The sequence below is a fragment of the Hoplias malabaricus genome, chromosome X2 (assembly GCF_029633855.1).
Source record: "Hoplias malabaricus isolate fHopMal1 chromosome X2, fHopMal1.hap1, whole genome shotgun sequence".
Lineage (NCBI taxonomy): Eukaryota > Metazoa > Chordata > Actinopteri > Characiformes > Erythrinidae > Hoplias > Hoplias malabaricus.
The window spans coordinates 5,030,268-5,055,050 of record NC_089819.1 but is presented as its reverse complement, the minus strand read 5'-3'; the positions used below and the strand labels follow the sequence as shown (position 1 = coordinate 5,055,050).

Here is a 24,783-nt window from a genome sequence, read left to right as displayed (position 1 = left end):
TTACTTGTTAATGATGCTAAATAACAGTATTTTAAATGGAACAAGTCTAAACCTTAGGTTAAGGTCCCTTATGTCAATGGTATTGTTATTTACTTCATATATTTTTCTTAGTAATCTTATTGTATTATAACATCTAGGGTTATAAATATTTAAGTACTGCTTTATAAATACTTTACTAAGGGCTTACGCATGTTTTGAAGTCTCTGTGTAAGTCTTCTGATAAAGTGTTGCCAAGTTTAGCTTCCAATTGCACAACTCACAGAGCGTCTTCTGAGAATGTAACCTCCCAGGCCGTGTTACAGGGAGGGAAGGAAAAAATGTACATTACAAATTTTTTTGACCCACCCTCACTGTAAAATAAAAAAAAAAACTGAACGCTGATATTATGGCTTAGTACCCTGTTCAAAACAGTTCATCTCAAATTGACACGTGATACTGCGCTGAAGCTTGCAGTTGGTGATTAGGGCCCAGTTATTGTAGTGTGCAGTTCTGGCCCAATTGGCATCCCTGGTCAAATGTTCTGATTGTCTAAGTGAAAACTTAAATTGCCATATTTCTGAAAATATTGTTGAATTTATTTAAGTTATTGAGTTTAGAAAATTCAATGGATTTTAAAAAGGAAATGTAGCTGATTTTAACTTATAATCTTCTAACAAAATAAACAAACAAGCAATAAATAAACAATTTGACTTGGGGTGCTAAAGATTTTGCACATGACTGTAGTATTTCCATGGTGCGATAACCTACATTTTTAATTAACAGTGCATTGTGTTAGTCCTTACTTTCCAGAGCTTGGGTGATTTCATCTGAAAATCAGAAGATTGGTAAAAGTGTAATAAAATATCAAGGGGAAAGAAATCAAACCTCATGTTTAAACTGCTGATTACTAGAAACAATATAAAAATAAAACAATGATATTTAGACTTAACAGTAGCTTCATTTGATAATTTCTATAACAGACTGTTTAATTCTAAATATTTGAACAAACTTATTGTTGGACAGAAAACCCACACTGTTGGTGAATTGTTTTCTCAGTCCACAAGAGGGTGGTGTTGATTTCCGATCAATGATTGAGTCAGTGTCGTATATACAGAATAAAGTGATACTGATCCCTGCATTTTGACAGGAGTCAGTTACAAAGTTACAAATAACTTAAAAAATAAGCTCCATTACAGAGACAGAATTTTATTTGGAGAAATAATTGGGATTTAGAAGTTTAAAAAGTTGCTACTGTTTTTCAATGCTTTGCATATTACAAGCCTTTAAAAGTTGAAATAGTGCAAGAGTAGGTTAGAACTGTAATAGAGCAGTCAGTTGTGACTATTAATATGCTAAAATCACATTTTCACATACTGTATACCACAAATATCCGTGTTTTAAGATGTTTATAGCATTTTATTTTTATATTAATATTTTTATAATTAATATTGTATTTTGTGGCTTGTGGGAATTTACACTAATACTAGTGGAAAAACCAGGACTAACAGTTTCCACTATTAATTGATTAAGTGCTGTGTGATGTGTGTTATGTCACCATGGATTTATAGCTGTATGTGAATGGCTAGACTTTTACTACACTAAAGAAGATCGGTTCTTAAAATTGTAGCGTGAGACGATATTAACTATGTTGACATGCACAACAATGGCTCAACTTAACCCCATAGCTTGATTTAGTTGATTTAGTCTAACTTAGCTATGCTCATGTATACAACAATATACAATGGTCAGTGTCTAACTAAAGCCTTCGTTGAGTTAAGCTTAGACAGTGAAATCGTATATGTCCAAATATTTGAAGATACCCTATGTAATGAGTGAATGAGTCTACTATTTTAAAGTGTACACAGTGAGGACCATGATGCACACCTTGTTAAATCTGTTGAAAGGGACGCCCATACATAAGGTCACTGTGCTCAGAGGCAGCTAATGAACCAAGCCAGTGATGGACCTCCATACTATACCTGTAGGGATGAGTGGGCAGAACCTGACTTAAGGTCTCACTTATCTTTTCAGACACTTTCCAGTATCTAGAGCAAAGACTGTTCAGAAGTATTGAAGCTGTTACGGAAGCAAATCTAATGTTTTGGTTTTTATCTAGTTCCTTAAATTAAGACACTTGTTGAGTTACCGTGTGCATGTAAACATAGTTATTGAGTCACTTTGTTTTTTTTTAAGCCTTTCTGAGGTATGGACCTTCGCCTGAGAGAAATAAGAAGACCAGAGGCCTGTGGGTTCTATCCTGATCTAGGTCAGCACGAAAATAGCGGCAGCATCGCCTCAGTATTGCAATAAAATTCACTCGAAAAATACGCTGAGGGAATCCGCACTGGTTTGGTGCTGTGTTATTGGTTTCAAAGAAATACAAAGTGAAATGATTGTCTTTCACAGCTTGATTGCGGAGTGTATTGCCATTAATTCAACAAGATTCAGTGTTAGAATGCTTCAACCATTCAAACTGTATTGCATGAAGCTTGATTGTGAATTCTTGGGTTGCCAGTCATTGCAAAGCTCTTTCAATGTCCAAGCCTTCTTCCCTACCATCTTTCTTTACATCTTAGTACCTGTTGGGAGTAGACTGGGAATACCAAGTCTCTTTCTCAAATTGAGAGATATGGCAGGGTGCAAAAAGTCACTCAAATGACAGGTTTAGCTGATTGTTAATGTGACAGTAAGCACACAACCTCTACAAGACTTTGTGATTACTTTGATTTGCTGAAAATAATGATAAACTTTGTGCATGATTGGCCAGTATAATGGGACACTATTGAGCAGCTAGAGTCTAAGGTCACAATAATGTCCCCCTTGATCTCAACAAGGTGTTGAGCAGGTAGCAACTTTTTGCCATATAGTGTCTGTTAGAAATAGCATATACAGTACAAGATATAGTGCATTAAATATGCAAAAGTTTAGTTGTGTTGTAGAGGTGAGTCTTCACTTATTTTTCACACAGGAATTCTACAAAATATAAGATGTACAAATACATTTTAAGGTTTTTCTGTGTATAATATAATTATAATTCAGAATTCAAACATTCCCCTGCTCTTTTGTCCTTTTATGGTTAGATAGGATTAACAATGACAATATTCATTGTAGTCAACAAAAAAAAATGATGCAGTTTGAAACGATTTAAAGATGTGATTCCAGCGTTGATGTTTCTGAATATAGATATGGGTTGTCCAAAAAAAGTCCAGCACCCGGGCAAAATGCGCTTTTAATCTTAACTGGCCTACGGCATCACTTTTAAGAATACATCATCAGTGAAAACCGGCGAAAGAGAGACTGGCCCTTAAGAATTTTGATATGTTCCAATTTGGCCGCCTTTGAAAAAAGTTTGGGCACCCCTTTTTTTTTTTTTTTTTCTCAATACTATGCAACAGCATAAAATGACAAGAGGGGGAGAATGTTTGAAGTTTGACATACAATTATATTTTGCACTATAATGCTTTAAAACTTATTTGTACACTTTATACATTATTTGGGCTGATTTGTTTTACTTGCTACCACTAAATAGGGAGACAAGTGGATGGTTTTGGATGTAATGCTGAGGGGCTTTTGAGGGATAGGAAGAGAAAGAGAGGGAGGGATGTTAAAACTGTAAATAGTCCCTTCTACAGACTATCCCTTGGACTTGAAAGATTGTTCAACAGCAGTCCATTGTCCACAAACAAAATAGTTTCATTGCTGAGTGACAGGATTGGTGATCAGTCATTTGTAAAATATATATATCTATATTTCATATAGAAACAAAACTGGAACCCATAATCAACTCTTTTTTTTCTTAGAAAATCCTTTACATTTCCATAGTTTCTATGGTGAACTTCATTGCACCGTCTGTACATATCTACATGGCCCAGACAAGGCTTTTAAACATACCAGAAAAAAGCGAAAAAGCTCCCCCTAGTACACTTTAACTAAGCTTTCACAAATTATGCACAAGTCAAACTACCAAAAAAAAAAAAAAAAAAAAAAAAAGAGAAAAAGTAAAAATGTACATGGACAAAATTTCCTGTCCTGTTTATAAATTAGGACTAAAGTATAAAGAGAAGTAGATTTAATACTGGAATACGATCCAAACTAGGGAACTGCTAAGCCTTCCAATCCGACCCTCGGCCCCATTTTTCCTTTTTCAAATATTACAATATTGTATATATATATTTATAAAAAAAAGAAAAGAAATATAGGTCAAAGACCTGGACGAACTTACCCATCAAAAGACAGCTTAAAATTGCTCTAAAGTCCCAAAGTCTGTACATTTCTGGTCAGTCCTGGAGCACACCCTCTCTAACGGGTGCGTATATACATTCTTCTGACTGAATCGGTGAAATTAGATTTGTCGTTGTTAATGAAGTGCAGGACATTCCTGTAGTTGCTGTTGTAGTTTTTTTTTTTTGTTTGTTTTTTTTTTTTGTTTGTTTGTTTTTTTTTTAATTGTTTTTTTTTTTTTTTGCCGGATAGTGCCTTGTACATTGTGCGATCATCGAGGTACCCAGGTAGATAGGCTCCCCCTTTGGCCATGGGAAGCTTCCCATTAGCCACATTCCTGTCCATTCACAAAAGGAGGGTGTTTCCAGTTTGGAAATGTGTGTGAGTGTAGGGCAGTGGATGTCACTTGGGAATGACACTGGCAGCATCAGGGTTAAAGAGCTCCTTGTAAAGTGGGGGAAATAGAACATTGACTGTTTCCGGGTGTAGCTGCTGGAAAGCCTGAAGCTCCTCTGTGTGCAGGGTACACAACGCCGCCAACGTGGGGATCCGACCAATCAGCTGTGGAATAGAAAGCAAGGTAAAATGATAAAGTTGGGCTTCATATCTGATATATTGACAATAAGAATAGTCATCTGCATTTATACTAGGTTTGTCAAAATGATTGGCATTCAAATAACATTTAATTTCTGCACAACTATGCACTGTGCATAAGCCCTTTTCACACATGATAAGTTTTACCTGTGGACATGGGGTAAAGTAAAAATAGAACTGACGTGGGGGAATATTTTGTCATACCTGGGGTAAAGGAGTATTTCTTGCAGGTTTACTTGAGAATGGAGGAGATGGAGGAGGCATTTAGTGATGAAATATAGGGTTCAAGTGCGAGCATAAGCACTTAGATATAAAATGGTCTAAAGGATTATTAAGAGGAGGGACATTTCTGGTAGCTCTAGGTAGGTTTTGTGGAGAGGCCCATTTCCACCTTAAATGGTGAAGCAACTACAAACCGGATTCCAAAAAGTTGGGACACTAAACAAATTGTGAATAAAAACTGAATGCAATGAGGTGGAGATGGCAAATGTCAATATTTTATTCGTAATAGAACAAAGATGACAGATCAAAAGTTTAATCTGAGTAAATGTAACATTTTAAAGGAAAAATATGTTGATTCAAAATTTCACAGAGTCAACAAATCCCAAAAAAGTTGAGACAAGTAGCAATAAGTGGCTGGAAAAAGGAAATTGAGCATATAACGAACAGCTGGAAGACCAATTAACACTAATTAGGTCAATTGACAACATTCATTCATTATCTGTAACCGCTTATCCAGTTCAGGGTTGCAGTGGGTCCAGAGCCTACCTGGAATCATTGGGCACAAGGCAGGAATACACCCTGGAGGGGGCGCCAGTCCTTCACAGGGCAACACAGACACACACACATTCACTCACACACTCACACTTTTGAGTCGCCAATCCACCTACCAACGTGTGTTTTTGGACTGTGGGAGGAAACCGGAGCACCCGGAGAAAACCCACGCGGACACCGGGAGAACACACCAACTCCTCACAGACAGTCACCCGGAGCGGGAATCGAACCCACAACCTCCAGGCCCCTGTAGCTGTGTGACTGCAACACTACCTGCTGCACCACCGTGCCGCCCCATTGACAACATGATTGGGTATAAAAAGAGCTTCTCAGAGTGTCAGTGTCTCTCTGAAGCCAAGATGGTAAGAGGATCACCAATTCCACCATTGTTGAGCAGAAAGATAGTGCAGCGATACCAGAATGGTTTTACCCAGCGTAAAATAACAAAGACTTTTAAGTTATCGTCATCAACCGTGCATAACATCATCAAAAGATTCAGAGAATCTGGAACAATTGCTGTGCGTAAGGGTCAAGGCCGTAAAACTCTACTGGATGCTCGTGATCTCCGGGCCCTTAAACGTCACTGCACCTCAAACAGGAATGCCACTGTCAAGGAAATAACAGAATGGGCTCAGGAATACTTCCAGAAAGCATTGTCAGTGAACACAATCCACCGTGCCATCCGCCGTTGCCAGCTGAAACTCTACAGTGCAAAGAGGAAGCCATTTCTAAGCAAGCTCCACAAGCTCAGATGTCTGCACTGGGCCAGGGGTCTTTTAAAATGGAGTGTGGCAAAATGGAAGACTGTTCTGTGGTCAGATGAGTCACGATTTGAAGTTCTTTATGGAACACTGGGACGCCATGTCATCCGGACCAGAGAGGACAAGGTTAACCCAAGTTGTTATCAACGCTCTGTTCAGAAGCCTGCATCACTGATGGTATGGGGTTGCATGAGTGCTTGTGGCATGGGCAGCTTGGATGTCTGGAAAGGCACCATTAATGCAGAGAACTATGTTCAGGTTCTAGAACAACATATGCTTCCATCTAGACGTCATCTCTTTCAGGGAAGACCCTGCATTTTTCAACAAGATAATGCCAGACCACATTCTGCAGCAATCACAACATCATGGCTACGTAGGAGAAGGATCCGGGTACTGAAATGGCAGCCTGCAGTCCAGATCTTTCACCTGTAGAGAACATTTGGCGCATCCTAAAGAGGAAGGTGTGACAAAGAAGGCCCAAGACGATTGAACAGTTAGAGGCCTGTATTAGACATGAATGGGAGAGCATTCCTATTTCTAAACTTGAGAAACTGGTCTCCTCTGTCCCCAGACGTCTGTTGAGTGTTGTAAGAAGAAGGGGGGATGCCACACAGTAGTAAAAAATGGCCTTGTCCCAACTTTTTGGGGATTTGTTGACGCCATGAAATTTTGAATCAACATATTTTTCCCTTAAAATGATACATTCTTTCAGTTTAAACGTTTGATCTGTGATTTGTGTTCTATTCTGAACAAAATATTAGATGTTGGCACCTCCACATCATTGCATTCAATATTTATTCACAATTTGTTTAGTGTCCCAACTTTTTTGGAATCCGGTTTGTACTTTTTTTTGCCTGACACTATTGCAATATTTAAGGTGGAACTGGAATGTTTGAACAAAAGATGTTTGAATTCAGCTTAGTATCACAGAAGCGTTAGGAGTGGCTGATATGATTGTCCAATCCTTCTGAAGGCATGATGCCCTAAATGTAACTAAAGTCAAGCAGTGCTCCTCTGATATCACTGCAGACTGGCCGTGCTGGTTAGAGAGTGCTCCTAATAGCCAGGGAGTGAAGCTGTTTTTTTATTTGTGTTCTGATGACGTATTAGTGATTTATTTCAACATCAACACATGTAGTCACATCAACTACAATGTTTTAACAAAAAGAAAACAAATGTATATCTTCTATATTTTACCAAGCTGAGGAATACACAGGAGCAGTTTCTCTATTTTGTTCAGTGGAAGCATCTTGCCTGATGTCACTGCTGTCCTTGTGTGAGGAGCAAAGAATGTCTTTTTTCAAAACAATAACAACACACAACTAAGACGTCTTTGATTGTGGGTAGATGCTGTTCTCTCTGGTTTGTTTACATTCAGAAGCTCTGCTCTTTTAAACCAAGACACAGAAACACAACAACTAAAGACTAATTTGTTGAGCTCTTTTACCAAGTAACATTCTCAAATTGCTCCTTGAAGCTGGCCATGGGAAGAAGTACCCCACAGGAAAGGAAAGACATGTCCTACCTTAGCAAGTGCATCCTCGTCCATGTGGTTCTTCTGCATAATGTGCTGGAGAGCAAAGTAGATTTTCTCCTGTAGCTTCTGTACTTTCCTAGGTTCCATTAACCAAGGACGATCTGAACAGCAACAACAAAAAAATACATGATTATTTCTCTGCTTTCTTAACTGAGACTAGCTAAAACAAATTATATCTCTGGATGGATGAAGTTAAAGCTGAATTCTGATCGGTAGCTTCTCTGCATGGACCACTGACCTGTGGAGATGAGAACAGCTGCGGAGAACAGGGCGATTTCTTCTTCTGTCAACTGCAGCGAGCACAAACTCTTTGCAAAGTCAAACACTGCACTGACAAGGTCGTCACAACCTACGGAGTGAAAGACGCATCATGGTAAGACACTGGAGAAAAGCTATCATTAAAAGAAAACCTTGTTTAGAAATTTTAATGTAGTTAGTAAAACAGCTTTGTTACCAAGTGCTTTGAACATCTGCATGCCTCCGTATTTCCCCTCAAACAGAACTGTGTTGTTGAGGGGGTTGAACGCCCGGCACATTCTCACCAGCACCACCTCCAGGCAACCTGAGAAAGTGCATGCAAAAATTAGCGACAATAAATACACTGCAATCTGGGGTGCTAATATGGAGTCTGGCCCCTCTTTACTTTTCTGGGAACGCTTTAGAGGAGATGATGGAATATTTCTGGGAAGGCCTGATTTCATTCATTTCAATTCAAGATGATTAACGAGGTTCGGTTACTGAAGATTACTGAAGGTTACTGAAAGTTCTGGCACCGTGAGGAACTCCTGAAATGCTGAAATTCGAAAGGTGGGGATATCTCATAAGGGGAAGCTCCAGGAACCTGGTAGCCTTGCTTTAAAGACAGGAGCACGCCAACCAAACATTTTAAGACAAAGCCCAAGATTCTAATGTTTAGAATGTTTTGTAAAATAACTGTCAGTGGCCACCAAACAAACAAAACTGAAGAAAATGACAGATCTTTTACTAGAAAAATAGATATTGATGATGGCATTGAGACTCTTCTTCTGTTGTTGCTGTAGCTAGTGTTATTTAAAATCTATGTAACTGGTTAATAAAGATAGATAGAGGCTAATGTTACTTACCAACAGTTCTGGTTTGAGAACTGCTGATATTAAATGTCATATAGCGCCATTATGTCTTTCCACATATCAGCCAAGAAGTAAAACAAGCTAAACTATGGAACTTGGAACTGGTCGCTATGGTAATCGGGGACGCAGTGGATGCGCAGCTGCGCATGGAATATCTATAAGTCATGGCCAACTGCAGAACTTAAACAAATTTTACACATCAAATTCGACCTTAAATGTCTGAACAAACACAAACGTATATGCATGCTTGTTTGTGTTCCTTCATGTTCGTCTGGTCTATGTGCTCTGGCCTTAAACACATTAGCCCAGTTTCAAGCACGAATGCAGACAGACTGGAGAGTTAGCCAGTAGTCAGGATCATCTTCAGAATGTTGCCGTTAAGTGTGGGAAACCTTCACACTCCGTATGAACCAAACGCTTAACCCAGAGGGATAACCATCACCTCTCCAGAGGCAGCATATACAGTCCAATCCCAGCAGTTACTCAGATTTCAAGGGGCTGGTCTGTGTTAGTGACCACTGGTACCACTTGTTACACTCTGCTGGCATCACACTACACAAATGTAGCCCCATTTGGATGCAATTTTGTTGTTTCCAACACATTTCCAGCATCTGAACCGAATATAACCGTCATGGATGAGGATGTAGTGTGACATAATCATAACTCATTCCACTGCTTCAAAGCCTATATATCCTCATTAGCTGACACTTGGCATTGAGCATGGTGTCCTGTCCTTCAAGCATTTACTGTGATTATCCTATCTAAAAAGAACTAGTGAATGTCTGTGACCAAAAATATTAATGTGCCATAAAGCTGTTGAATTCACTGATTAACTGCGGGTCATAGAGTGTAGTTTCATTGGTAAAAGAGAGGTTTCAACAAATTGAAGGAGCTAAGGTGAGGTTGAAATTAGGTGCTAACCTGATTTGAGTAGAAGGATCTGGTCGTTTTGACAAAGTTCCATGAAGCCTGCGATGCGCTTGGCAAATTCCACCACATACTGAATGGCATGGGTTATCTGGATCGCACACTGCTGCCATAGCACCTCCCTCGACTGAAACACACACACACACAAGAACAAACACAATTCAGAAAGACTCTAGCAGTAGAGGCAAAAGAAAGCCAAAAATAAATATAGCTGTTGTGCTTTCGAAAAGTTTTTAGCATAGCAGAGAAGAGCAGCTCTGGCAGAAGTATAGAATTTTAGACCCTATATCTGCTAAAGGATAGATTCCTTAAAACCAAGCCAAAACAAAAATATAATCACTCTCTTTGATTTATTCTTAACATACAGTTTTAAAGGCAACATCTATGATTGTGGGGAAATGCTGTTCCCTCTGGTTTGTTTACGTTCTATTCACCACATCTTTAAAGGTGGAACAGTGTGTTTCAATGAAAAACGACTGTTGTTTGTACGTGGTTTGAATTACCACAGAAACTCCTTTATAACTCGAGTTGGGTACCACTCTAGAATGACTACTCATATAAAGGTTTATAAATGGTTTAAAACCTATTTATTGACATTGATTAATTATGGTATTAATACATTAAAAGTCATTAATAATCAGGTATAGCACATAGATAGAAAAGGCAACAGTGACCTGTTAATTCCCAAATAGTGAACCCACATCGATCTACACTGTTAAACCCCAGGTGCCAATTACTGACCTCACTTTCAGTCAATATTAACCCTCTCTCAGAACATATTTGTTAATAAGTTTAACCATTTAATGAATTAGGGCGGCACGGTGGCGCAGCAGGTAGTGTCGCAGTCACACAGCTCTAGGGACCTGGAGGTTGTGGGTTCGATTCCCGCGCCGGGTGACTGTCTGTGAGGAGTTGGTGTGTACTCCCCGTGTCTGCGTGGGTTTCCTCCGGGTGCTCCGGGTTTCCTCCCACAGTCCAAAAACACACGTTAGTAGGTGGATTGGCGACTCAAAAGTGTCCGTGAGTGAATGTGTTTGTGTTGCCCTGTGAAGGACTGGCGCCCCCTCCAGGATGTATTCCCTGCCTTGCGCCCAATGATTCCAGGTAGGCTCTGGACCCACCGCAACCCTGAATTGGATAAGCGGTTACAGATAATGAATGAATGAATGAATTTAGTGAATTAGCCACCAACAGAGTGTCTTTTTATATATCAGTGGTAATATAGTGTTTACAATTACCACTTTACGATTGTTTACAATTAAATGACTGTGATCAGGTCTGAAGTCTGCACTTATTCTTAATCTTAAAATTTTCATGAAGTTTTATGACACTTTCAGTATTAGACAAAAAAAAAGAGGTCACTGTCACTTCCTATCTCTGTTACAAATGATTATTAATAACATTTAAGGTGTTTACAACCTTATTAAATACCATGTTTTCCACAGGTTTTTAAACAATTTATAAACCTTGATATTTGTACTCTTAATTTAAAGTGGTAACTCGATTTGCTTGGTTTTGTGGATATGTTTCTTTCTGTCTGTGTTTAGTTTCATGCAATTAGCGGTCTCCTGAATTTAGAGTCCGTTCCATCCAGCAAAGGAGCAGGAGGAATGGAGAGAACGAGCAGTAATTGGGGAAATGGGCCAGCTGAACTTTTTCAACTATGATACTGACTGAAGACCTGAGCCTATCACAACACTTGTTTTCAGCACACCCCTAAAACTCCAGAGCCAATCACAGCTGCTGCACAAAGCCAGCATGGCAATTCCGTCCATTTAATTGAATTGTGAATGTTTATCATCTGCTTATATTTACTTATCTGCTTATACCTGCTGCGTATTTGTGACTTTCTGGGCGTGCAAGCAGTGTTGTCCTTATAAAAATCCTTAAAGGACTTCCTAAGTAGTAAACTCTCATGTATACTTCACTGGAAACTGCTTTGTTGGGGACTTTAAGTGGATTCTTTTGTCTCCTCCAGTATTTGGACAGACAACAAGATGGTGTCACAGAATCAGTTTACGGGTCACACAGGAGAGGAGAGTATCAGCAGGAAAAAACAGTAACTTTTAGGGCTTTTGGAAGCACCACTAATCAGTGCATTGTTCATCCTAAATTCATTCTAAGAGTGAGATTAGTCCTAATCACTATGTCATTCATTCTGAGACCACGCCCCATCCCGACTGTGATTGATCCATCACGTTGAGCAGCGAGATCTATCCAACAGAAATTTCAGGAAAACTCCTATTTTGTTTAGTTTTGTCTTTTACTATTTGCAATAAACCACAACCTTTAACTTAACACTTAAGACACTTCCCTCATGGCAAAGCCTTGTAAAAATAGAGTTCATAAAGTTTTCCATTATGATTAGGACTGAACAGCAAATAGTGAAAAATTATAGCATCAGCAAATTGCTTTTGTGTGCTCGGCAATTCTCCTGTTAAGGAATCTTCACAGGCCATGTTTCAAAGGGCTGCGCCGTAATTACCCATAATCCATTTGACACAGGGAAATGAAGAGGGCTTGTGATGTTTCTGGTCCTCCTCCCCTGATTCTGCTTAGAGTGGTTTATTAAATCCGCTAGATTCTCTCTCTCTCTCTCTCTCTCTCTCTCTCTTTCTCTCTCTCTCATCAGAGCTGATTATTACAGGATAAGATCAGTTAGTTGGGTTTTGCTAAGCCTGAGCCATGAGAGATACTCTAATGACCTCACACATAAGACTGATATCAATATTTCCTTCTCATTTTCATTAGCATTCACAAATACACATGCTTACATTCAGAAAAGCACTATGTGAAATGAAATTGATGTGAAATGAAATTAATTGTATATCCACTGGCCAGTTTATTAGAAACTCTAATGTCATACTTTCACTCAGTGGCCACTTTATATTACACTCTCAGAAAAACTGTGGTGGTATCCTCAAGGGTACTTTTCAGTACTTTTAGTTAGGGATCATAACTACCATGTTGTCACTGTATCTCCCAAATAGTAGCTTTACAGGAGTAGGAAAAAAATCCTTTCTCAACTTTTAATGGAAGTGAATGTAAAAAGTTTTTCCAAATCATTTTGGAGATTTTCTATTGGTCCATTCATCATGAAATGTTCACACGATGTGAAGGACAACTTCTGTCTTCAAATGATGTAGAAAATTAATAATCGACAAAAATGCCAGTACATTTCCAGCAGTAATATATTATTGTTTTATTTAACACAGTTCTATTCACATCTCCTTCTTTAGAAGAGAATATAATGTATCTTTAGGGGACTCGGCTGGATTTTAAAACTACTGTTGTACCTTTAAAGGCAAATTTACGCTCTAACTTCAGTGAACCATAATGTACCTGTACAGAATGTTTAATTCTGGAAGTGCAGACACCTGAGACTTTTCAAATAAAGATATCTACTGATGTTAATGTTTTGCCATATGGCCCTCGCTTATGGAGACGGGTAAGAGAATAAATTAGATCAAATCTTACCTTGCTTTGGTACATTTTGACCTCCTCATACGAGTGTGTCTGCCAGGCAAGCTGCTGCAGCTCCTCTGTTGTGTACTGACACGTCTCCAGGTGAGACTTTATGATGTTCTGCGCAATCCGGTCTGAAACACAGAAAAAAACATTTCAAGATATAGGAATGTGTTTGTTTTTTCATTAACTGAACATGACATACAGCTTATATCCTTCTGGGACTAAACAGTAAAGCAAATAGAGCATGTGTTTCATGAATAACATCATGGACACAACAAGCAGAGAAAAAAAAGGTATAATCAGGCATGTATTGCCAATGGCAAAATGTTTTTTGACCGGCCGAAGTGTACTAATCTTGAGCAGGGTGGCAAAAATACAAAAACGTTGGCATAGACTTAGACATGATCAGTATGTGTGGATAGTTAGGTTAGTGGGTAGCAGCCTCAGTATCCAAGCAGATGAACTCCTCTCATTCCCTTTAAAGTTGTGAGCCGGTGGCATACATTTCTCGTGATTGTGAGCGTGCGGAATGGGGGGCAAAGAACGTTTTAAATATTAATTATATTCTCATCATAGTGAACAACAATAATAATCATAACAATTGTGGGTGTTAATTATTTTTATTGGTTTATTATTTAGGTAATAATAATAATGAAACCTTATGTTATTATAATAATCATATATAATAAGTAATAATAATAAAAAATAGATGGTGTATTTTTTTGTTAAAGTTATTAATGAAATAAATGTAATGAAATAACAATTTAAAAGTTATTTAAGCTATAAAAATGCCACAGTTTACACATTTCATAGGACACATATGCATATAGTAATATATTGCATATGTGCCCTATGAAATTAGAAAAATGTAGCATTAGGTGGTTTTAATACCCTACAAAACGAAGGTCCATATCTGTTAATATAATTATGACCCTGAGTGTTCTATTACTATAATAGAATAGTTTCGTTTTGTTTTATTTAATTTAATTTCTCTTAATTCTCTGTAACTGCTTTATCCAGTTCTCGGTCACGGTGGGTCTGGAGCCCAACTGGAATCACTGGGCACACACTCAGTGACCTGAGGCAGAGTGTGAACTCACAACCTGTCACACCTGTCTCTGTGGACGCCTCGCTTCCTCCCTCTCTTCATGCCGGATTACCACTTGAGTCTGTGAATTACTCTGGGAACCTCAGTTCCCATGATTCAACGGATGGTCACATGACTCCTTCAATCAATAAGAACTCTTTGGTGCGCTCCGGGTCACCTGAGTTTTAACTTACAGCTGTTTTGTATTTGACATAATCATTCAGTTACTATAGAAACTCAGGCTTTTGCATCTGCCACTTGCGAAGTATTTGATAACTCTTTGTTACTTACTGAGCGAACATTGTTTATGAAAGCCAACCCGTGTATGACCCATTCTTACGTTTCTCTTGACTCTGTCTTTTTGGATCCGGACTGCTATTGTTTGATACGTTGTGTTTTTGACCTCAGCCTGTACCTCACTATTCTTTGGATTGCCCCTTTTTGTTGTGACTGCTCTCTCTTTACAGTGTATTTTGCACGTTAACATCTCTAAAGTAAAACTGTTCCTGCTAAAAAAACCCGCGAGCGTCTCTCCTGTTTACATAGCCTGGCACAACAACAGAACCCTGAATCTGTGTGACAGAGACACTTCCGGTTGCACCACCTTGCCAACCCTTTATAGAATAGGTCTGAAAATGTATTTTTACAAAGCTCCATGCACTCTATCAAATACATGTTAATACTGCCACTTCAATCAAAAAAGTATGACAAATGCAACACAATGTTCAGCACGGAGCCAAACTCCAGTGACAAGTGAGTAGATCTAAAGTGCAAAGAGACCAAAGACATGCATTTAACAACAGCATTAAAATTTGATTAAACCTGTCATGCTTCTCAGAAGCTAAAAAATCCAATTTTATCTAATAGATGTAAAGAATAAAGGTTCTGTTTATTTATGTGGTGAAGATAACTGTTAGAACATTAGTAATGGTTAGCTGCAGTGTTAAATGAGTCATTATTATGAAAACACCTATGGGTATCGGTTATTAAGACAGGCATAACTCCTCTCAGCTAGTCAGCTTGTACAGTGGGAATTAAATGTTGTATAGTACAAGAAAAGTGTTGGTAACTACATGGAGCAGTTACTTTGATAAACACTTGTTCTATTTCAGCTGTTTTTGGGGCTTTACTGTAGTCAGTATTTTACATCTACATTTACAAGTAAAGTAAAATTTTAACATATAATTGTAATTCAAACATTCTCCTGCGTTTTTGTCATTTTATGGTTAATGTTTTAAACATGTTGTTAAAAATGATTTTAAAGAGTCATTTAAAAAAATGGTGTGTTAGCATGCCATGCTCACGATCGCTAACATTGAAATCACCATCTTTAAATCATCTAAATCAAAACATAAATAATTTTGGATACAATATTATCCCCTAAAACAGAACAAATCAGTGCACATGCTTTTGCTGTCCTTTTTCCTTCAAGGAACTCATAACGAATGAGAAATGACAAATACATTTTCTCGATTGACATTTTAAACTTAATTTTTAATTTTTTTTTCTGGTTGAATAAAATGACATTTGGTGTTTTTAATACTACATAACAGTTACCACAAAATGATAAGAGTGGGAGAATGCTTCAACTTAGAATTTAGAATTACAATTATAAATACATACAAAAATGCTTTACAACTTATATATGCCTAATAATTTGATTATGTTACAACTACTAGGGATATGTAAGCAACTAACTGCAATTGGTCGCATTCTTTCAGTATAAGTGCAAGTATCTGTTGCTAAAATTTGACCATAAATGAACAGAATTTCAATGTAAAAACAATATGTTTTGTTGGGTTCATATTAATTGACAAATAGTATTCAAAAGAATGCTTTAAATAACTTTAAAAAAAATTTTGGTTGCTTTTTTTAGTTTGTTACTCATTGATTTATCCATAGTTCCAGATGAAGGGATTAGGAAGCAGTTTGTACAATGCATTTTGTATTAGAGCTGTCAGTCAAGCCAGCCACAGCACAACAGTTCAAATATCCACTGGTCCATAAATAATGAGCAAGTGTGGTAATATCCACAGCGTAATCACAGTGTATCATAATTCAAGCTGCCTGATCATATTTACACGAAACCCTAAACCTATTTAGAGTGCTGAGAACGATGCGAGGACTACAGCTGCTGTACAAATTGGAAAGAGCAATTAAGCACTATGTGGACTGTCATCTAGAATTGATTCAATGTGTTTATAGGAGGTTCTATTTTGATCGACAGTTGTCTATAATTATTTTATACATTACTTATGTCTCCCTAAATAATATAGAGATGAAAACTGGGATTAGGAAGGGTAGAATATGGTTCCTCAACATGCTTGGAGGAGAACACTAACTGATAGGAGCACAGCATTGTGAAAATGAGAGTTACTCTGTATTTCTGCAACAATATAGAGCTATAATCATACCCAGCTCCCCCATGGAAACTCCAGGAGCTAGTTGGCTGTCCTGATAAGAGCTGTAGGGGAAGATGTTGGGGACTGGGGTCAAGTCATAGATGGGTTCCTGTTTGATCTGCTTGATGCCTGCCATGTCCAGGCCGGACTGGTCAGGGCTGTGCTGTGTGGAGTCCATGCTGTAATAAGGGGTGGGGCCTCCATTGCTCTGGCCCTTGGGCATGTCGATGATGTGTCCATTAGCATAAGCGGCGCTTAGGTCGTGTCCGAGGCCCGTGAGGCCGGAGGACAGTCCTGTGGAGTAAACCCTGGCCAGGGCCTCGGCCTCGCTGGACTGCTGCTGCTGCTGCTGCTGCTGCTGCTGACGTTGCTCCTGGAGACGCTGCTGGTGTTTCTGAACTTCCGCGTACAGAGAGTCCCGCTGCTTCTTAGACATGCGTCCAAACTTCACGGCTACAGGACAGGGGCAAAAAAGACCATACGCTTGGGTAAGGCCAGCTACACTGACAAACATCATACACAAGGAGTATTCAGTTATTTTTACCACCAAAAATTTGTTTTTTTTAAGTGCCAATATTTAACTGATCTGCAGTCCCTGGAGAATTCAGTTCATGCTTCATCAAGTGGGTCTTGACTGTGATGTTCTTTTGTCAAAATACCACAAAAGTCAAAAACATTAAGTCACAGTTTTTGTGCAGGTTGGGGCTTTAGATCCCCAAATGTTCCCATGTACTAGAAAAGTGAGGTTTCCTTAATATATGCCCATTAAAATAGACTTAATAGTGAATCTCTGACACCTCCAGGCCACTAGGTGTCAGTACATTGGCTGTTTCATAAACTGAAGTAAATCACTATGAGAGAAAATGACTCATACTCTTTGTTTAAAAAGTTAGGGACCGTAACCAATAAAACAACTGTGATTTGTTGCTGTGACCATAATCCATAAAAATATATTTATGCAATATAAACCATTGTTTTAATACAAATTATCAATCAAAATCTTATAAAAAATGGCATATTTTATGATTATGCTCAGAGTAAATGTAAGAAAGCAGTCTCACCGTCACGGGACATGCCTAGGGCAAGGCATTTCTGCAGGCGACAGTGCTGGCATCGGTTGCGGTTGGTTCTGTCGATCAGACAGTTGCGCTGACGAGGGCAGGAGTATGAGGCATTATTCTGCTGACTCCTCCTAAAAAAGCCCTGCAATCACAGCACATTAAACTAATAAACAATCAACTCCAGCTACTACCAACTGCTGTCAGTCCTAAACCAAACAGGTCAGGGGTGGGTTTCCCAAAGCATTCTTAATGCTAAGTACTTAAATAACCTTGTACTTATCCCCCTGGAGTCTGAGGCCTTTCAGCCGTGTTTGAGGTGATATGAAATGCCTTGACTTAACAAATTTCACCTACCTAAAAAAGTTTGTTCCCAAAAAGCTACACATGCTAATATTCAGCACAAAGCCAGCAACAGTTATGTGGGAGAAATATGTATGTCATTCATCTGCTTTTTATTTAAATTAACTCTAAACATGGACATCCCAAAAATCTAATATTGGATGGTGCTGATATGTGATGAAAAAACACATTGTGAACATTTATACGAGTTTTCTTTAGAGCTCTGAACTTTATTGACACGGTTAAGAACATTCTTAAAATTAGGAGTGTTTCCAGAAACTCTTTGTATCTTACATATTACTTAAACACAGTCATATGTGAAGAGAATTCAGACCCATTTGTAACTCACTAAGTACTTCTTGTCATTGTGCAGTTCTACCTCAAAGATGTCTGAGGGCGCTAATATTCGTATAAAAATAAATGTGCCCGGCAATAGCACAGTTGAAGATCCTTAGTTTGATTGAGAATAAATAAATATAGTGTTTTATATCAGTGCATAAGTATTTCCAGTTTTCCAGTGTAATGGGAGTAGTAGCAGTAAATTAATACCTGTGTTCTTTGCTAAGAAAGAGAAAATTGGCCTACTATGCTTGTGATCACTTAACCAATCCAGTTGACTGCCCAGTCATTTACACAAATAAGTAACCCACAGTAAGCCAAAGGTGCTGAACATGGTGGCTGTGCAAACTCACCCATTTATTTGTTGAACTGCTGAGTTCATCCTGGGTGAAATTCTGTTTGCGCTGATTCTGGCCTGACATATGAAGGTTAATCGCGTGCCTAATTATAGGCTTGATATGCGACAGGTACACTCTCAGAAAAACTGCCACTGTGGTGGAACATATTCACTCAAGGGTACATAATTAGTACCCTTTAATTAGGGAACATAACTGTACCATATTCTAGGACTTTACATTTCTGAAAACTTAAATATTCACCTCTCCTTCTGGAGAACAGAATGTATTGTACCTTTAAGGAACAAAACTAAAATAAATAGTTATTATATAATAACTGTAATTAATAGCTATAATAGTTATTATTAATAGTTATTAATAGTTAAAAATAAATAGTGCAAATAGTTATTTGATTGTTAGTATTTTTATAGTTATTTGTCTAATGATAGTTTTGTGGTACCATAATGTGAAAATGTATGTCAATCAGTGCATCAGTTTTCCACTGGTTGTGCCTTTGATGTGCAGATGCAGAGGAGTCCAAAACTAACTACTTAAAACACTCTTAAATTTGTGTTTTTTAAGTTGAATCTTTCTTAAAATGTTGGTTGTAAATGGCTAAGTTTAATTGATATAGGAAACACATCCCTCATTTATCACCAGAGATGTACTGTCTAAACTCACACTCAAGTCATAATATTGTTACTTCAGTAAAACGTGGACTGCTTAAAGGAACACATTTAATTTTATGGCAGTTACATTCTGGGGCCACTGCTCGTTTAATGGTGCAGCAGTTACATTCTAGCTTTGCAGACAGATAACATCACTACACCTAAGTTTAATTCTCAGCTTTAAATTTGATCCCCAGCTTGGGTGGGTACTACGAAAATGATATATTTGCCTAGTACTATAACATACAGTTACAGTACTATTGCAGTTTAATATTCTACAAATATAAATGTAGATCTATAAGACATACAAATAAGTTTTAAAATTACACACTTTTTTTTGTAACATAATTGTAATTCAAAATTAAAACATTGTCATTTTCTATTGTAATTTCAAGGTAACTGTTGTGTAGTATTAAATTTATATAAAAAAATACTAAAAACATATTAAGTAATTAATAAGCTATGTCCACAGTTGCTACTTCAACATTTTTAAATCATTTAAGCCAAAACTTACACATATTTTTCAATACAGTATTATCCCCAAAAAAGATTAAATAAATGCACATGCTTTTGCATAATGATTGCAGTGACAAATAAATTCTCATCACTTGCCATTTTCAAACTACTTGCCTTTTAGGTTTTGTGTTTTAAATAAAATTAAAAGTTATTTTTAACGTAACGCAACAGTTACTATACAAAGGGTGGGAGAAGGTTTGAATTATTAATTACGATTAAACAGTATCTAAAAAACTGCTTTAAAACTTATTTGTAGCTTGCTGTGACGACTGAAGTGGCTGGTGTTTGGGAAACCAGTCCTAACCAAAACATAGACTGTGTTTATGTTGTGTCCGACAGGGTGTTGTCTACAGTGCCTTAGAAAAGGTCAGCTCTGTTTGTTTTTACCTTACACCCCTCGCATGTAATGACCCCGTAGTGGATCCCTGAGGACTTGTCTCCGCAGATTTTGCATGGTATAACTTCGATTTGGGCTGCAGAAAAAAAGAGAGAGAGAGAGTACATAAGAGGACAAATTGCACAATCATTCAGTTGAAGACTGTCAGATAAAGACTGTACATGACATAATGAAGGACGCTTCATTCATACGGGACCCCCTCTGAGGCCTCTCAGACATGGGTTGTGATGTTGCCTCTCTAACACTGGTGTTGCTCAAAGGAAAGAACAGCCTTTGTTACAAGCACCCAGGGTTAATGTAATATATTGTTACAACTCGCATGAGATGCTTTCATTAAGAAAAGGCTAAATCTGTAAATAGTCAATCAATGATCACAATATATAAAAATATATCGGCTCAAGCTGGTTTGGTGTCTGGGGTTTTGCTTGTTGTAGCTGTTGACCAAAAGGATATAAAGCCCCCCAGCACTGGGCTGTGAAGCAGAGGAACTATGTTCAGAGGAACCTTTGGGATGAGTGGGAATGGCATTATGTACTGCCCTCTTAATTATTTTTTTTATATAAATTCATACAGTGTATTTTTCATTATTTCAACAAGCTATCATAGTGAAAGACCAAACAAATGTTTGTGACTATTCTTAAATATAATTGAACATATCACATTTAATTCTTGAGGCATTGATTGTATACGGTGTAAATTCTTGAGCACAACAAGAAGCAGAGTATTAACATGCGCTTATCACATAATATCTAATGCTTAATGCCAGTTTGATAAAGCTATATATGGCTAACACTGTTTGAAAACATGTTTATTTTCTATATCTATAATATGTTTATTCCATTTGTAGCAGAAACAGCCCCTACTCTTCTGGGAAGACCTGAGGCTAGATTATGGAACATTGCTGTGTGGATTTCAGCCACAGAAACATACTGATGTTGCGTGATAACGTTTTTGGATGACTTCCATTGTTTAGTTTTACTAGAACATAATATAATTCATCAGACACTGTCTGACACTTGGAAGAAACTGAGTGCACATGAATGGCATAAGCCTAACCACTGTTATAATGAGGATATGAAGGGGGTACAACGTGTGTTGCAGCAGAGTGGATTTATCAGTTCTGTTGTACAAATGTCCACTCATAGTCTGTTTTATGAGCTCAACCTAACTGTGGGTGCATTTTATTGATGTACAATTAAAAATGTTGTCCACTTTATTAGAACCCCCTACCGTACAGATCTCTGTAGAGTGGAAGAGTGTAGCTCATCTGTTTATACACATTGTATTAGGTACCTTCACCAGCTTCATCAGGCGTCAGTTTCTGAGCGCAGGGAATTGTGCAGCATGTGCTCCAACAGATGGGAGAGAGTCTATAATTGTACAGACCCATACGCTGGATTTCTAATAAAGTGTTCAAGTGAGTGAAAGTACAAGGTGGGGTGTGTTATAAAGCAGAAGTCTTCAGATCCAGGTCCCAGGCCAGCATTTTAAAATGGCAGTATGACACTATAGCTGCAATTGCTAATGTACCTGTCTGGGCAGGTATAGATTTAAAATCCTGGCCTGGAACCTGGATCTATAGGCCAGGTTTGATGACCTCTGTTATAATGTGACGAGTAACGGAAGTACATAATGGTGGTTTCCATTCCATCATATAGCAGAAAATGACTTGATGTTTTTATGAATTGTTATTACAAAACAAAATTGGCACTTGTTTAACTGTAAAATGTCCGAGCACTATAAAGGCCAAAGGTCAGATTTAGATTCGTGTATGAAAGATAGTCTTTGGAAAACTACATTTGCAATTATTCTTTGGTGAACGTGACAATATACACTACTTGCAAGCCTTATCTAAGTGTGTCCTAGGGGCTGTGTTTCAATATGAAATGGAAATTAAAATGAGGAGAAATGATCCACAGAGGGAAAGTGAGAGAGAGTGCGCTTCAGACTCGTCTGCATGCTGAGACTGCACACTCACTATAAAGAGATTAGCCGCCCAATCTTATCCTAAATTATTTCTACACACGCTCTTCCCCCTGCTCTACACTGGCTTATCTGATGCAGCAATTCACAATTAATCTCTACACGCTGAAGCCCACGTTCCACTGTGCCAGCATCCTAAGTGCAGAGGAACCAAGAAAAGCAAGGAAAAAGTGTGGTAATGAGGTTCTCGGCTGGGTTAGCTAGAACTGAACTATGAGTAAGCTTATCCAAGTCTTCTCGGAGCCATTCAAATCCTTCTGATGCCACTTCAACTCAGAAGGTCTTCTTACTTCTTCAGTAAGTATTAAGGCATCTGAATATATTCAGTGCTTTCTACAAATGACATTGTCTAAAAGCAATGAGGTGTCCAACCCTAATGAGTCTGCTGAAGACAACATGCTAATAGACTGAGAGGAACCAAGAGCCCTAAAATCATGATAAGAAAAAAAAAACCTAAGAAAAACACTCAGAGGGTCCTAGCCTCAAAAGAAGAAACACAGAGAAACCAAGACTCAAAATAATAATAATAATAAAAAAACAAGTTTATGAGGAAGAACAACCAAAAATGACTACTCTTGAAAATCATGAGGGAAAAGTCTTTGAAAGGAACCAAGGCATAAAAGGAGAATCATTGTGGGAAACAATCCCTAAAGACATATGGAAGAAACACTTTGATGAACCAAGACTTGTGAAAAAACCTTCAATTATGAGGATGAAGGACCAGAAGCACCCACGACCAAACAGAATTACTCTTTAAAATTATGAGGAAGAAGCACTCTATAATCATGATGAAGCATCCCTTATACACACAGTAGTCAGAAGTTTTTGCCACGCCTGTGTTCAATTCAGCAAATTTATTTAAATTAAATTGTCTGATTTTATTAAATTATTCTGGAGGTTGCTGCCTTATTAAAAAGCTTTTTTTCTCTTTTCAGTTTCTTTTCAGAGTTCTGAGTTTCCATTATTAATACCTTCAAACGCATCTAAGTTCATGACCCCTTCAGTGAACAGAAGCCACTGTAAGGAAAGCAGCCCCAGACTGCGCTGTAGAGTAGCCTCGGTGAAGTCTGGTTGGAATAATTCTCCAGGGTTTTACACAGAGCGCTAAATGTTAAAAGTGGCACTAAATGTAAGACTGTAAGAAATGTACCCAAAGTAATAGTGTTTAAATACTTCTGGTGCCACTTCATGGGGCAGACTGCAAATTAAACAAAGGAACATGCCAAAAAAAGACAAGAAACAAAATCCCTTCTCTTACCTACAACATCCGATTTCATTGTCTGTGGACGGCACAACACACGCACACACACACACACACGCACACACACCCGAGACAAGCACACAGTGGGATCCTAGCAGGAAAGTGTGTGTGTGTTCATGTTCCACAAGAGTAGGCGTGTGCGTGTATGTGTGTGTGCCTGTGTGTGTGTGTGTGTGTGTGTGTGTACGCAGGTGTATATTAGCACACTGATAATCTGTGTGAGAGAATATATGCTTGGGACGGCTGGCTAGTCTGGCTTAGCTGGAGCAGAGACAAGCTCTGTGTGAGTGTGTGTGTGTGAGTGTGTGTGTGTGTGTGTGTGTGTGTGTGTGTGTGTGTGTGTGTGTGTATGTAGTACTGTGCAAATTTCAAGGCACTCCCTATTCATTTAATTTTCAGAGAGTATCATAATGTTTTCAGAATTTCTGTGCACATTCTATACCTTTATTACAGCTTCCAATATATTCCAAATTATTCCAACTTATTTTCCAATATTTTGAATAATCTCCATGAAATAAAGTATAGAACAATAAAAAAAGGATGCTGTGGAAAGTCTGTACATGAAGCTAACTTACCATGGTCAATGCTGAGTTTTGAATTGTGGAGTATAAAGCCCAGCACTGGGTCAAACTGGGCTGTGGAGCAGTGATGCTATGTCCTGTGGTGGGGCTCCAGTCTATTTGTTTGGGATGATTTGGAGTGGCTTTGGGACCCAAAACAAATAATCTAAAATCTGATCTCAGTATAGTTTAACATAGCTATTATCAGATTTTAGGGAAAGGAACTACATAAAAGGTGGTTTAAGTGCAAGTGCACTGTGCATTAAATGTGTGTGGGTTTTAGAAATGTTTACACAGAGTAATTTAATGGGATTAACACACACACACACACACACACATACATAAGTCCAGTGTAACTTGTTAAGCTGTGGTGGTTGTGCCTGTGTACTCTCTCTCTCTTTCTCTCTGTCTCTCTCTCACTGAATCTGCTCCAGCTTAATCTTCCCCAGAATGTGTGTGTGTGTG

At 38.2% G+C, this 24,783-nt stretch overlaps 1 protein-coding gene across 1 annotated transcript in view; it reads right to left on the bottom strand.

Moving 5' to 3' along the window:
- Positions 1-4,485: 4,485 nt before the first annotated feature.
- Positions 4,486-24,783, bottom strand: part of rorb (RAR-related orphan receptor B) — a 36,908-nt gene continuing 16,610 nt past the window's right edge. Inside the window, exons 2-10 of the mRNA XM_066653878.1 lie at positions 20,505-20,590; positions 17,921-18,062; positions 16,872-17,312; positions 13,380-13,501; positions 9,897-10,029; positions 8,321-8,428; positions 8,105-8,215; positions 7,855-7,967; positions 4,486-4,761 (exon numbers count right to left, since the gene is read on the bottom strand). Of these exons, the coding sequence (XP_066509975.1) occupies positions 4,603-4,761; positions 7,855-7,967; positions 8,105-8,215; positions 8,321-8,428; positions 9,897-10,029; positions 13,380-13,501; positions 16,872-17,312; positions 17,921-18,062; positions 20,505-20,590 (1,415 nt within the window). The 3' untranslated portion in view covers positions 4,486-4,602. The remainder of the gene's footprint in view (positions 4,762-7,854; positions 7,968-8,104; positions 8,216-8,320; positions 8,429-9,896; positions 10,030-13,379; positions 13,502-16,871; positions 17,313-17,920; positions 18,063-20,504; positions 20,591-24,783) is intronic.